At 46.1% G+C, this 13,183-nt stretch overlaps 2 protein-coding genes across 4 annotated transcripts in view; one reads left to right on the top strand and one right to left on the bottom strand.

Annotated features, from left to right (window-relative positions):
• The window catches only part of Gjc1 (gap junction protein gamma 1), a 29,225-nt gene extending 28,569 nt beyond the window's left edge, over positions 1-656 (bottom strand). The window contains exon 1 of the mRNA XM_015495874.2: positions 418-656. The gene's annotated coding sequence lies outside the window, so the exon portion shown is untranslated. The remainder of the gene's footprint in view (positions 1-417) is intronic.
• A 9,555-nt stretch (positions 657-10,211) lies between these two features.
• Positions 10,212-12,894, top strand: Higd1b (HIG1 hypoxia inducible domain family member 1B). Of its 3 annotated transcripts, none has more exons than XM_048790141.1 (4): positions 10,212-10,335; positions 11,155-11,305; positions 12,007-12,141; positions 12,755-12,894. In XM_048790141.1, the coding sequence occupies exons 2-4, from the start codon at positions 11,206-11,208 to the stop codon at positions 12,817-12,819; spliced, it is 300 nt and encodes a 99-aa protein (XP_048646098.1). In that variant the 5' UTR covers positions 10,212-10,335; positions 11,155-11,205; the 3' UTR covers positions 12,820-12,894. The 3 variants fall into 3 exon arrangements, with proteins under 3 accessions (XP_048646098.1, XP_048646106.1, XP_048646101.1); XM_048790149.1 differs by having other exon boundaries at positions 10,254-10,335; positions 11,117-11,305; XM_048790144.1 differs by lacking the exon at positions 10,212-10,335 and adding an exon at positions 10,667-11,074.
• Positions 12,895-13,183: the final 289 nt, after the last annotated feature.

The following is a 13,183-nucleotide window of genomic DNA, read 5'->3' as shown; positions in this document are numbered from 1 at the left end:
CCGCCGCCGCCGCCTCCCGCTCCCGCCGCCGGGACCCGCGGGGAAGCGCCTGCGCACTACACGCTGCGGTGGGGGCGGGGGCGTCCCGCAGCGGCCTGGGAGCAGGGGTCGAGCTGCTCGTGGCGCCGGAGTAGGAGAGGGCGCGCTGGAGTAGGAGGGGGCGCCCCGGAGCGCACAGGGTGCGGCGCGAGCGCCAACTTTCCGCTGCTGGGTCCGCGAACGCTCCAGGGCGGTCCCGGACCTACCGGGGGGACTGCGCGGGTAGGACCCGCCAGTGTGGAGTCTGGACCCGGCGTGGGAGCACACTTCGTTCCCCCACGGTTCAGTCTTCTAGCTTGATTTGCGGACGGGGGTCCCCAGCCGGCAGTGCCTCCAGTGTGAGAGGGCCACTAACGGCGCCGTGAGGACACGCCTCACCTGGGTATCCCGGGTTGGTTCACGGAGCTCCGGAGTTGTCTTGTGTGCGCCTTGCCAGGGCCTTGGTCCAGCGGACCGTGGGATGCTGATGGCCGTTCTAAGTTCTCAATACAGTTACTGGAGGGTCCTACAGGCCCTCGGTCAGTCAACCATCCTAGCTTCTTGGAATCGTGGATTTTGGAGGCAATCTAGAGACTTTTGAGGTCCTAGACTTCTTGGATTAGCAAGACCCTAATAAGCCATTTCCTCTTAACTCCTTACATCCCAGAAGGGATCCCATTCGAAGTACGTTTTAAAATTTGCGTGCGTAGGAATTCTCCAGTTTAAAACTGCCTATCGAGAAACGGAGAATTCCCCGGAATGCTTTAAGCAGAGTGAGACTACGTGACAAAGGAAGGATTGGTAAAGAGATGGAGGACGACTTTATACAGCGCAGTGTCTCACAATTCCTTTGCTCCGGAATTAGTTTATTTGAGCATTACTACAAATGGATAGGCTTTTAATTTTGCCCTTGTGACTAGAGAAGAAATTAAACTCTAAATAGCTAGGTGACTTGCTGCAGGTCCAACTCCTGCACCGGAAACTAATCCCTAAGGGCTAGTTCAGGGGTTCATAACTTGAGGGCTGGGCAGCTGGCTTGCTGACAAGTTTTATTCGGCCAGTATGGTGTTTTCCAAAACTATTAATTGCAAAATTTTAAAATCCAGATTGCTGACTTCTCTCTAAAGAGTCAAAAAAAAAAATTCTCACTTTTAGCCTCTTTTTCAAGTGGTACCTACTTCTAAGGCATTACTTGCCTGCCCTTCCAGTATTGAACTTCTGTCTATACTTGTCATGCCCCAGTCTGCCTCCCTCACCACATTACCTCTCTACAGAGGTATTTGAAATGACAAGTGAGATGAAAATATTAATAAAGGCAATAAGGCTGGGATGTTGCTCAGTGATAGAGCTTTTGCCTAGCATTGGTGAGGCCCTGGGTTCCATCTCCAACACTGCAACAACAAAAATAAAAAGTTGACTAAACACAAAACATGCTGATCTCAGTGACACAAATCTGTAATCCCAGAGGAGTGGGAGGCTGAGGCAGGAGGAGCACAAGTTCAAAGCCAGCCTCAGCAAAAGAGGGGTGCTAATAAGCAACTCATATCTCTAACATACCAAATAGGACTGGGAATGTGGCTCATTGGTCGAGCACTGGTACTCAAAAATAAAATAACAACAAAACCCATCGTTGGACATCTTGATTTTAAAAATATTAAAACTCTAAGTCTGCTAGTGTATTGGTTCAAATCACTCTGGAGAGCTGACAATATCGTCTAAAGCCAAACCTAGGAATACACTATGACTGCAATTCCATGGAAAGTCCACAGAAACGTGTACCAAAATACTTGTCCTAGAGTATTCATAGCACTATTTGCAATAGCCAAAAAACTGGGAACTACTCAAAATGCCCATGAACCACAGAATGGGTAGATAAATATGTTATAATCACATAATGGTGTATTGTGCAGCAATGAAAATCTGTAATTATACACTAGAGAAATGGATCTCACAAAAGTTTCTGGGCTGGGATTGTAGCTCAGTGGCAGAGTGCTTGCCTAGCTCATGTGAGGCACTGGGTTTGATCCTTAGCACCACACAAAAATAAACAAATAAAATAAAGGCATGCTGCCCATCTACAACTACCAAAAAAAAAATTAAAAAGCTGGGCACAGTGTCGCACACCTGTAATCCCAGTAGTTCAGGATGCTGAGGCAGGAAGATTGCAAGTTCAAAGCCAGCCTCAGCGACTTATTGAGGCCCTAAGCAATTCAATGAGACCCTCTCTCTAAATAAAATATAAAAAGGGCTGGGGATGTGGCTCAGTGGTTGAGTGCCCCTGGGTTCAATCCCCAGTACACACACACACACACACACACACACACACATACTAGGCAGGTGCAGTGGTGCAGGCCTGTAATCTCATCATCTTGTGAGGCCGAGGCAGGAGGACTGCAGCAAGTTCAAACCCACCCTCACCCTTGGCAATTTATTGGACCCTAAGCAACTTAGCAAGACCCTGTCTCAGGGGCTGGGGATGTGGCTCAAGCAGTAGCGCGCTCGCCTGGCATGTGTGCGGCCTGGGTTTGATCCTCAGCACCACATACAAACAAAGATGTTGTGTCCGCCGAGAACTAAAATAAATAAATATTAAAAAAAAAAAAAAAGACCCTGTCTCAAAAAATTTTAAAAAGGGCTGGGAATGTAGCCCAGTGGTTGAGCACCCCTGGATTCAATCCCCAGTACCAAAAACACAAAACAAAACAAAAACAGGCAAAACCTTATCTGTGCTGCTAAGAAGTAAGGAAAGTAGTTACCTAATTGGCAGGATAGTTAACTGGAGGGAGGGATGAGGAGGCTTTTGAGATGCTGGAACTGTTCTGTGCTTGATCTGGATGCTAAATACACAGGTATACTCAGTTGGTACTTTGTACTGTAGACTATGTTTTTTTGTTTTGTTTTGTTTGAGATGCTAGAGCTCAAACCCAGTGCCTAGCCACAACTGAGCTATACCCTCGCCCTTAACTGTATACTTTTTGTGTGTGTGTGTGTGTGGTGCTGGTTGAACCCAGGGCCTCATGCATTCGAGACAAGCATTCTACCATCAGCCCATATACTTTTTTTTTGAGAGAGAGAGAGAGAATTTTTTTAAAAAATATTTATTTTTTAGTTTTTCGGCGGACACAACATCTTTGTTTGTATGTGATGCTGAGGATCGAACCTGGGCCACATGCATGTCAGGCGAGCGTGCTACCGCTTGAGCCACATCCCCAGCCCCCCATATACTTTTGATAATACAGTTTTCTGGGCTGGGGATGTGGCTCAAGGGATGGCGCGCTCACCTGGCATGCGTGCGGCCCGGGTTCGATCCTCAGCACCACATATAAACAAAGATGTTGTGTCCGCCTAAAACTAAAAAATAAATATTGGAAAATTCTCTCTCTCTCTCTCTCTCTCTCTCTCTCTCTCTCTTTAAAAAAAAAAATACAGTTTTCTGTAGCTTTTTTGTTCCTGGTGATGGGAACTGAACCAGAGAGGCTCTACTACTAAGATACATTCCCAGCCCTTTTTATTTTTAGATAAAGGTCTTGCCAAATCACTGAGCCTCCCAAGTTGCTGGGATTACAAGCATGCACCACTGCACTTGACTCTGAGCATATGAATACTTCCATAAAAACATTTAAGCTAACTGTGATGGCACCCACCTGAAATCCCAGCAACTCAGGAGGTTAAGGCAGGAGGACCACAAGTTCAAAGCCAGCCTCAGCAACTTAGTGAGGTCCTTAGCAACTTAAGAAAGATCCTGTCTCAAAATAAAACATAAAAAGGGCTGAGGATGTGGCTCAGTGGTGCAGCACTCCTGGTTCAATCCCTGGTACCAAAAAACAAAAACACCAAGGCTGGAGGCTCTTAGGCACAGGTATTCCTCAGGGTCTGGAGCACACCAGGGGCTCTGCTAGAATGTGAGCTCCCTGAGTAGGAGTGCTGAGTCCCAGATTCTAGAACACAGGCTGGTGTGTAGTAGGTGCTTAGGAAGTATGAGCTGAATGAATGAATGAAGGCTTGCCATTCCTAGAACAAAAAAGGTTGCTGGAAGGAATGGGGGAGAAGCCCCAAGTTTCAAACTGGGAAATGAGTCTGGATTCCAGCCTCTGGCAGGGAGTGGCTGAGCCTAGTGCTGTGAGAACCACATCACCTTTTATCCACATGGGGCCCAGGGAGGGAAGGATCAAAACCCAATTTGAGAACTCAAGAGTCACCCTGCGGCTCTGTGGTTTGGGAACAGTAAGGTCAACTTGAAGCCTGCAGTGTGTCACTGTTTCCATTACACATTTTTCAGGGTCCCTACTTGGCTAGTAAACTCAGATTTGATTCCTCTGTCTTGGAGGATGGGGGCCAAGGCCCAGAGAGGTAGGATTTGGGAACACTGCCTGTTGGCAACAAGGAGTCGCCTGTCTGGATAGGAAGAAAGAATTGTGAGGAAGTTTTTCTTTTTCTTTTTTTTTTCCTTGGGAGCATGGTATTAATAGCACAAACCTCTCTCCCTCCCCTCTAATCCCAAGCAGTTTCGGTTAACCTGTGGGACACATGCTCTTTCTTCCTGTCTTTGCTGGAAGTTAGCTGAAGCAGATTTTTTTTTGGTCGTCAAAATTTTTTAAGCCAGGCATGGTAGTTCTCAACTGTAATCCCAGCTGCTCTGGAAGATCACGAGTTCAAAGCCAGCCTCAGCAACTTAGTTAGGCCCTAAGCAACTCAGCAAGATCCTGTCTCTAATAAAATACATAAAGGGGCTGGGGATGTGGCTCCATGGTTAAGTGCTCCTGGGTTCAATTCCCAGTACCACCCCCACACCAAAACAAAAAAAACCCTTTTTTGAATAGGTAATTCAAATAGTATAAAAGGAACAGCAAGATGAACCCCTACCAGGTGTCTCTAGAACCCTGTTAGCAGTTTATTGTGTATTAGTGCTTGATTTTGAATTAAGGTCAACTTTATTGGGAGAGTGAAGGTTAGGTGTAGTGTGTGTTGGAGCTAGGGGTGGGGGAGACTTAAGGATTTCTGCCCTGGTCTTCTCCACCTGACGAGGACTTCTGGGCAAGCTCAGAACACAATGTGCTGGCTTTGACTGAACTTTCCTTGGTAAGAGGCAATGGGAGGCAAGTGTGTAGACCCTGAATTGTCTGGAAACCCTGGGTTCAAAAGTTCACTCTAGCCAGATGCTGTGGCATAGGCCTATAATCCCAATGACTAGGGAGGCTGAGGCAGGAGGATCACAAGTTCAAGGCCAGTTTCAGCAACTTAGCAAGCTTAGTGAGACCCTATCTCCAAATAAAAAAAGGGGCTGGAGCTTTTAGCTCAGTGGCCGAGAGCTTGCCTAGGATGTGTGAGGCACTGGGTTCAATTTTTAGCACCCCATAAAAATAAATAAATGAAATATTTAAAAATTAAAATAATAAAGTACCCCTGGGTTAAATCTTCAGTACCAAAAAAAAAAAAAAATTCACTCTGTCCAGCTGTTTGCATACTTTTTTGCTCATTTTTAAAAAGATGGTTGTGAGAACAAGATATCGAAACATATACAAAAATCACATTATAAATTGCTATATGTTAATTTTCCATTTTGAAATGGTTGACAGTGGTTATCATTGTTGGTTGGAAGGCTCAGCCCATTCACTTGCTCTGTGATCTGACTTTTGGTTTCTTCAACTGTGAAATGGGAATAACAAGATTTACCTGTTATAGCAGCTGTAAGGGTCAAATAAAATATGTAAAGTCCCCAAACCCTGCAGGTTCTCATGATATTAGTCCTTCCTAGAGGCTGTTTTAGAGAAAGCTGGATAATTTGTGAATTCAAAAGCCCTCAACATTCTGGATGCATGCATGCCTGTAATCCCAGCAGCTAGGGAGGCTAAGGCAGGAGGATCACGAGTTCAAAGGCAGCCTCAGCAAAAGTGAGGCGCTAAGCAACTCAGTGAGACCCTGTCTCTAAATAAAATACAAAATAGGGCTGGGGATGTGGCTCAGAGACTGAGTGCCCCTGAGTTCAATCCCCAGTACCCACCCCACCCCCCAAAAAAAAAGCCCTCAACAGGAAGACCTTTCAATTACTAGGTCTTCTGCATCTCAGAATTATTCCTCACAAGATAGGATCCTCTTATGTCACCATCACTACAGCCAGGTTCAGTCTTTCATTCACTATTATCCATGCCCCCTCTTTTTTTTTTGAGACAGTCTCACTAAGTTGCTGAGACTGGTCTCAAATTCATCAGCCTCCTGAGTAGCTGGGACTACAAGTATGGACCACCAAGCCCAGTTGTATCCATGACCTCTTAAAATCTGTGAACAGAAAGATTAATGGGTACCCAGGACACTTTAGTGGCACCAGGCTTGTGGCTCTTGAGGCTGTCCTTGAACAAATGTTACAAGGTCCTTGAACTTCAGTGCTTTTTTTTTTTTTAATTCCTTTTTTTATATGGTTGTAGATGGACAGCAGGCCTTTATTTTATTTATTTATTTTTATGTGGTGCTGAAGATCGAACCCAGGGCTTCACACATGCCAGGCAAGTGCTCTGCCACTGAGCTCCAGCCCCAGCCCCAGTGCTTGATTTTAAAAGGAGAGAGGGTGTTATACCCTCCCCATCCCAAGTACCTCCTATAGACTACTTCAATTTAGCCACATTGTCTGGAAACTTCCACATCCCCTGCCTGGTCCTGTTACCCCCTCTTTCTTCTCAAATCCCCAGATTCTACTATATAGCTCCACATTTTCTCCCCTGTGTTCCCCCAGCCTTTCAGCCCTATTCCTTCCCATTCCAGTCCCAACAGGGAGCATCCTCTGTTCCTTGTCAAGTTCATTCTCCATCATCCCCTCACTCATGGCTTTCATTCCCTCAAGGCAAAAGCTACACGTCCCTTCCCTCCCCCATCTGCCCACTCAGCTCCCTTGGGCTATATATAGCACAGCTGTGCCTTAGATTGTGGCCAGAGCTTGGAGACTCAGCCCTACCTCCCCCATCCTTGCCCCTTCAACACAACAGAGAGAACATGTTTGAAGGTGCCGACAATGTTGGGTAGGGCAGGATGAAAAAGGATGTGCTGAATTTGAGATTTGGGAAAATTTGAGATTTTTCCCAATCTATTGTGTTCCAGCCTGCTACCCATTCCCTGTCACTTGTTCCTTCTGGAGGAAGAGGAACAGACAGTGAACAGAGGAGTTCTAACAACCATTCTATTTAACCCTTGAAGTAATCCTATGGCAGATGCTACCCGCATTTCTCAGGCGAGTGCATAGACTCAGAGGTCCAGTGGCATGATCAAATCATTACAGTTATGGGCTAATTGATTCCATATCTGACTTTGGACTATACACCAATTCTGTCTACATCGTTAATTTCAACCCCTCCACATCAAAATTTCTATTAACGTGCCCTGATTTGGAAGGGAAAGAGGTTTACTAAGCAAATTACTAATGTAGAAATGATGAAACAGAAACAATTATTAAAGACTTGGCATGTTAACAAGAATCATGCTATCATAATTTTATCTTATCTGTTTACTAAAGCAGGACTCTACAGAAATTTGTTCCTTGAAGTTTTAGTTACTGTATGTTCTCAGAAGTTTTTTTGAAATAAAAATACTTTGTATATTTGAAATTTAAAAAAAAATTGCTGGGCGGAAGCTGGGCATGGTGGTGCATGCCTATAATCCCAGCAACTAGGGAGGCTGAGGCAGGAGGATCACAAATTAAAGGCCAGTATGGGGGCATGGGAATGGGTTCAATCTCCAGGACCTGTTGCAGGGAGTGGACGTGATGGGGGGTTATCTACATAAAGTAATTAGCACACCGCTTGGCCTATAGAAGATGTTCAGTAAATACAGTGAATCACAGCAACTGTTACCATTTTCTCAGCTCTGGGTTGAAATTATGCTGTGGAAGCATCATTATAAAGTCAACAGGGAAAAGCAGAACTTGGCTTTCCATAGGTTGGCCCCTGTTTTTCAAAGAACTTGAAGTTACTCCCGATTCCTGTCATCTTATGCAGACATTTTTATCCCCCTCATCCTGCCTAGATGAGCAAGAATATGTACCATCCATATCTTGAAAGTTCAAGAGGCAGCGCTGGGTGTGTGTGTGTGAAAGACAGGGAAGAGAGTTCCCATGGACGCTCGGGGATATGTGAAGGCTCTGGGGAGTTGCTATAACCCTGAGTCTCTTCATAGAACAGTGAGTGTTAGAGAGAAGAGGAACATCAGCTGCTGGACAAATTTCCAGTGCTGAAAAGGCCCCTTTGGGACACACACAGGGCTAAAAGTAATCTAGAGAAAGAACAAAGGCCTGGGATGGAGTGAGACCCTCCAAGGTGTATCCTCATCTTTCCCAATTTGCATAGCAAGTGCTTTTCCCTCTCCAGTGAAGGGTATTGCAATTGATTTGCATGCCTAAACCTCAATATCAATCCAGAGGGTTTCAGTTTGGTCCTCTCCGGTTAGTATTGCAGTTAGGACAAGAAAATTTGAGGCAGCCAGACCTGGGTTCAGATTATAATACCAACATTAGGTGTGCACCTTGGATAAATCATTTGGTTTCTATGAAACTCAGTTCCTTCCTCTGTGAGAAGTCTGAAACATAAGTGTCTAATACACAATAGCAATAATGCCCGTCACTGTCATCTCTGAACCTGAGAACTCTACAGGCAGCACAAAGGGCTTTAGAGACATGAAGTCCCAATTGTTTCAAACCCCCAGACAAATCTCCTTAGTCCACAAAACATTCCTGAGAGGACCAACACCAAGACCAGAGAGTCAGTTTCTCACAAATAGGTATTTTACTTATATTCCATATAGTCTATAAGCGTATTGAAAGCAGCTGAGCATGGTGGCATACACCTGTTATAATTCCAGTGATTTGGGAGGCTGAGACAGGAGAATCACAAGTTTGAGGCTAGCCTTGTCAATTTGGTGAGGCCCTATTCCCCAAAATAAAAAGGACAGGAGTATGACTCAGTTATAAGGCACTTGTGGATTCAAATCCCAGTACCTTAGTGGAAAACCTAGGATCTCTGGCCAACTTTGCTTCTTTATCTTCATTTCAGTTCTCCATATCACCACCACGTCTCATCCCACCATCTGAGAAACAGATCACATCAGTTAAAGGATCCTCTCCATTTGGTCCTATTGAAGGAACAGAGGAGGCAGGACACCCAAGACATCAGGAAACAGTTTTATTTGGCTGCAGCCAGGTTCAGAGGGCACAGCTTTTGCTGTAATCAATTAATCCCCTGAACCCCTGCAGGTAGTTTCAGAATTTTATACCCAGCAAATAAGGGGAGGGGCTCAGAAGTTCACAGTTTCTAGAAGTTCACATAAAAGCAGATTTTTCTTCTACTTGATTTGGGCAAGTTAACCCTTCAAGGACAACACCTGAGAAGGGGAGAGCTTCTTCTCCCCTTTCTTTCCTCCCCATGCCAGCCTGTTACCAGGGAGCCCAATTGGTAACTTATCTTAGAAATGTAGACATCTCTGTGAAGCCCCAGCTCAAGGCCAGAGGCCTTGTTTAAAGGTTTTGTCCTTTTTATTACATTTTACATTTGCAAACACACTTCTACAAACTACTATACTGGATACATGTTTGTGAAAAACAAGTAAAGGGGTGTTCAGCACCTGGAGTGCTGATTTCTTCCCAGCCAATGGCCGAGTAAAGTAGAGCAACAGGAAAATAGGAAGTTTAACTACATTGAACTTTTTTTTTTTTTTGAGAGACTCTTTTGCTTATAGTCTTTTTAAAAAATATTTATTTTTTAAGTTATTGGTGGATACAATATCTTTATTTTTTATTTTTATGTGGTGCTGAGGATCAAATCCAGTGCCTCACGCATGCTGGGCAAGTGCTCTACCTCTGAGCCACAACCCAACCCCTTGCTTCAGTCTTTAAAAAATCATTTTTAGTTGTAGATGGACACAATACCTTTATTTATTTATTTATTTTTATGTGGTGCCAGGGATTGAACCCAGTGTTTCACACATGCTAGGCAAGCGCTCTATCATTGAGCCACAATCCTGGCCCTGCTTATAGTCTTAAAACCAATTATGGTGAAAATTTCTGGAGAAGCTTAGTTAAGATTTTTTTGTGTGTGTGGAGGAGGGGGTGTCACTACAGTCCAACATGCTTTTCCAGTGTCTGCAGCTCAGCAGATGGGGGGTTAAGACCCATGCTCTGTCCTTTCTCCACCCATCTCTTCCCCGACTTCAAAGTCTGCATAAAGCTCAAGTCACTGCTTCCCTGACCCCAAAGTGATAGCTCCGACATTGGCTCTTGGATGGTTCAAAACAGCAGATGCTGAGCCCTGGCTCACACTCCACTTTCTACCATCTCCTAGGGTAAGCACCAGCATGCTGAGATCTGTGGGGCCACTGGTCATTTCTTCTCCAGGAGAAGAGAAGGGGCAACTAGGAAGAGAAGTTGACTCAAGTAGGGAGAATTGGTCTTATGGTTGGACTTAAGAAGGCATCCCACTGGCAGAAATCCCGCTGTGAGGACCAGGACTACATCTAGTTTGTGAGCAGGGCGGATATTTACAGGGGTTGGCAAGTTAGAACAGTAGGAGTTTTCTCCCTAGAAATGGAGGTAGTGGTTTGAAGAGCAGCTCAGAGACCGGAATTTGTTTTAGTATTAATGTGCAAAATATATGCTAAATTATACATAAATCAATGTCCCATCGTTTGAACCTCTGCCTCTGGTGATTCAGTATTCAGTACTGTAACTGGGATGATTCTGGCTCCCTAGGGCCAGATCCTACTCTTTAGCTCCCTCAGGAGTAACTGTCACAAAACCAGGACCAGTGGAGGCCCCCAAGATTCAAGGACTGTTCCTCTCGGTCTCTCTGGATTTTTCCAGTTGTTTTTCTTGGCCCAAGGATCTTACCCAGTGATGCAAATGGAGGGAAGGGGGGTGGCAGAGAAAACAGTAAAGTCAGAATGAGTTGGGGAAAAAGCAGATGTTGGGAGGAAGAGGCAGACATTAGGAAGGACATGGAGGAAGTGGCTGCTAGTGGCCCAAACACCTGAGACAGGATACCCAGGAGGGACATCTTTTCAAGAGGAGACTGTGCTTAGCATGGTGAGAGGATGCTAGCGGGTAACCAACTCCTTTCCACTCCAGACTGAGAACCAGAATTCTTACTGTGGGGTACCTCCTAGGTCTGGGCTGAAGTCTAAGACCCCTGGCTGTTAACAACTGGGTCCAGGATCATGTCTGCTAACAAAGGCTGGTGGGTGCCACCTGAGGGCGAGGACAGCGTGTCTGAGAAGTTCCTAAGGAAGACCAGGGACTCTCCATTGGTACCCATAGGTGAGTAGGGAAAAGAATGGGGACATGAAGGGGGAACTTCTCTCAAAGAGATAGTGACTTCTGGTCTTTCCAAAGGAGAATGAGAGGTTGGGGATTTAGTTCAGTGGTACAGTGCTTGGTTAGCAAGAATGAAGCCCTGGGTTCAATCCCCAGGACCACCACCACACACACACACACACACACACACACAAAAAGAATGAGGCAGAGGTTAGAGAAATTAAGTGGTCCTATGCACTGCACCAGGAACAAACCCTCACAATGAGACAAGGGAGTCTGGATGGGTGGAAGTGGACAGGAACTGAATGCATGGGACAAAGGGAAACTTGGGGCACCAACACCAGCCTCAGGATGGGGAGGGTCAGAATTATAATTTGGGATCCCTCAGGGATTCCTTTAAGTCCCTGGGAGAGCAGAAAAACAGCTGTACCAGGATGTGGGAGCCAGCTGTGGTTAGAGACGGGGCCCCAGCACCAAGGTAGCATGGTCATGGGGATGGGCTATTTGTATATGGGAAAGGGATACAGCCACTTTAAAAATGCCATCAAGGGGAATCAGCTCAACCTAATGCTACCCGCTCCCCTCTCAAACTGCACAAAACCAGCCATTTATCTAGCCTCCCAGCCTGTCTAGAGGCTGTCTCATCAGAGGACAATTGAGCTTGAAGGCCAAGGCCAGGGGTTGGTCACATTCTCTGCCCACAGGCTTGGGAGGCTGCCTGCTGGTGGCAGCATACAGAATTTATCGGCTGAAAGCTCGTGGTTCCACCAAGATGTCCATACATCTGATTCACACCCGAGTGGCAGCACAGGCCTGTGCTGTGGGTGCAATCATGCTAGGTAAGCAGCTTGGGGTGGGGGGGCAGGTCACAGGAGAAGTGCAAATTGGCTGAGGTAAAAGTCTGAGTTCTCACAATCAAAAGGCCCTTGACTTCCCATAGGACGCACATCAAACCCTTGAAGAGGCTTCTGAACTGAGACATTGTCAGGGTTCCCTGTTCAGTCTCCTGCCCTGGGCCTGTGGGATGGTGTGCAGCCTGCTTCATGAGGTTGCCCTAGAAATGAGAAATGTCATGCAGCAGAACATGTTGGATCTCTTCCTTTCTTGTTAAAAAAGGCAGGAAGCTACTTGCTGTGACAGCAAGCCAATCCCCTCACTGAGCCTGTTTCTGATGTATAACACAGCTAGTCACCCCAGCTTGCCCACTTCACAGATTGCTGAGGTATCTCAGACAGATACAGAATACACACTAAAGTGCTTTGTGAACTGCTGAATGGGCTGTTCCCACAGGCTGTGTGGTTAGATGCATGGAGCAGCTGTTGGGACTGATAAGCAAGGATGCTGAACTCTCAAAGGACCAGCTAGAATGGAAACTTTGGGACACCAGGGGGAGCCACAGAATGGGTACAGGATTCAGATGACAAGGGGCATTTCTTCTTCTTCCTCACACAGGCGCTGTGTACACGATGTACAGAGATTACAGCAAGAGGACGGCACAGGACACTGGGGAGAAGTAGTGCTCCTGAGGGGGCTGGGTGGCCTGACCCTCTCCTCAGCCTCTGTATGTGCCTAATAAACCAGTGCTGAGGAAAGTCAAGTGTCTTCTTCACTAGCAGAGAACAGAGGAAGGGACCTAGAAGAAAGGCTGGATATCATGGAGCTTTGGTCCCCAACTCCAGGGACAGGGAGACATATAAGGGGCAGTGGTCTCCTAAGGTCAAGGTAGGCAGACCTTAAATCCCAGAATCCCATCAACTCCCATACCACCTCAGGTCTGCCCAGAAGCAGTATGGAGTGGGCATGGGATGGAGGGGCAACGAAGGGGCCTTGAGGCTCATGGGAACACTGAAGTAAGAGAAAGGCGTTCCTCCACAGACTGCT

Source organism: Marmota marmota, unplaced genomic scaffold (assembly GCF_001458135.2).
Source record: "Marmota marmota marmota unplaced genomic scaffold, marMar, whole genome shotgun sequence".
In the NCBI taxonomy this organism is placed as follows: domain Eukaryota; kingdom Metazoa; phylum Chordata; class Mammalia; order Rodentia; family Sciuridae; genus Marmota; species Marmota marmota.
The sequence above is the reverse complement of the archived record's forward strand: the minus strand, read 5'-3'. Positions and strand labels throughout refer to the sequence as shown.

Coding starts and splice junctions, on each gene's coding strand:
- Higd1b (XM_048790141.1), top strand. CDS start 11,206: ATGTCTGCTAACAAAGGCTGGTGGGTGCCACCTGAGGGCGAGGACAGC. Junction 11,306..12,006: donor CTCTCCATTGGTACCCATAG/GTGAGTAGGGAA, acceptor CTCTGCCCACAG/GCTTGGGAGGCTGCCTGCTG. Junction 12,142..12,754: donor TGTGGGTGCAATCATGCTAG/GTAAGCAGCTTG, acceptor TTCCTCACACAG/GCGCTGTGTACACGATGTAC.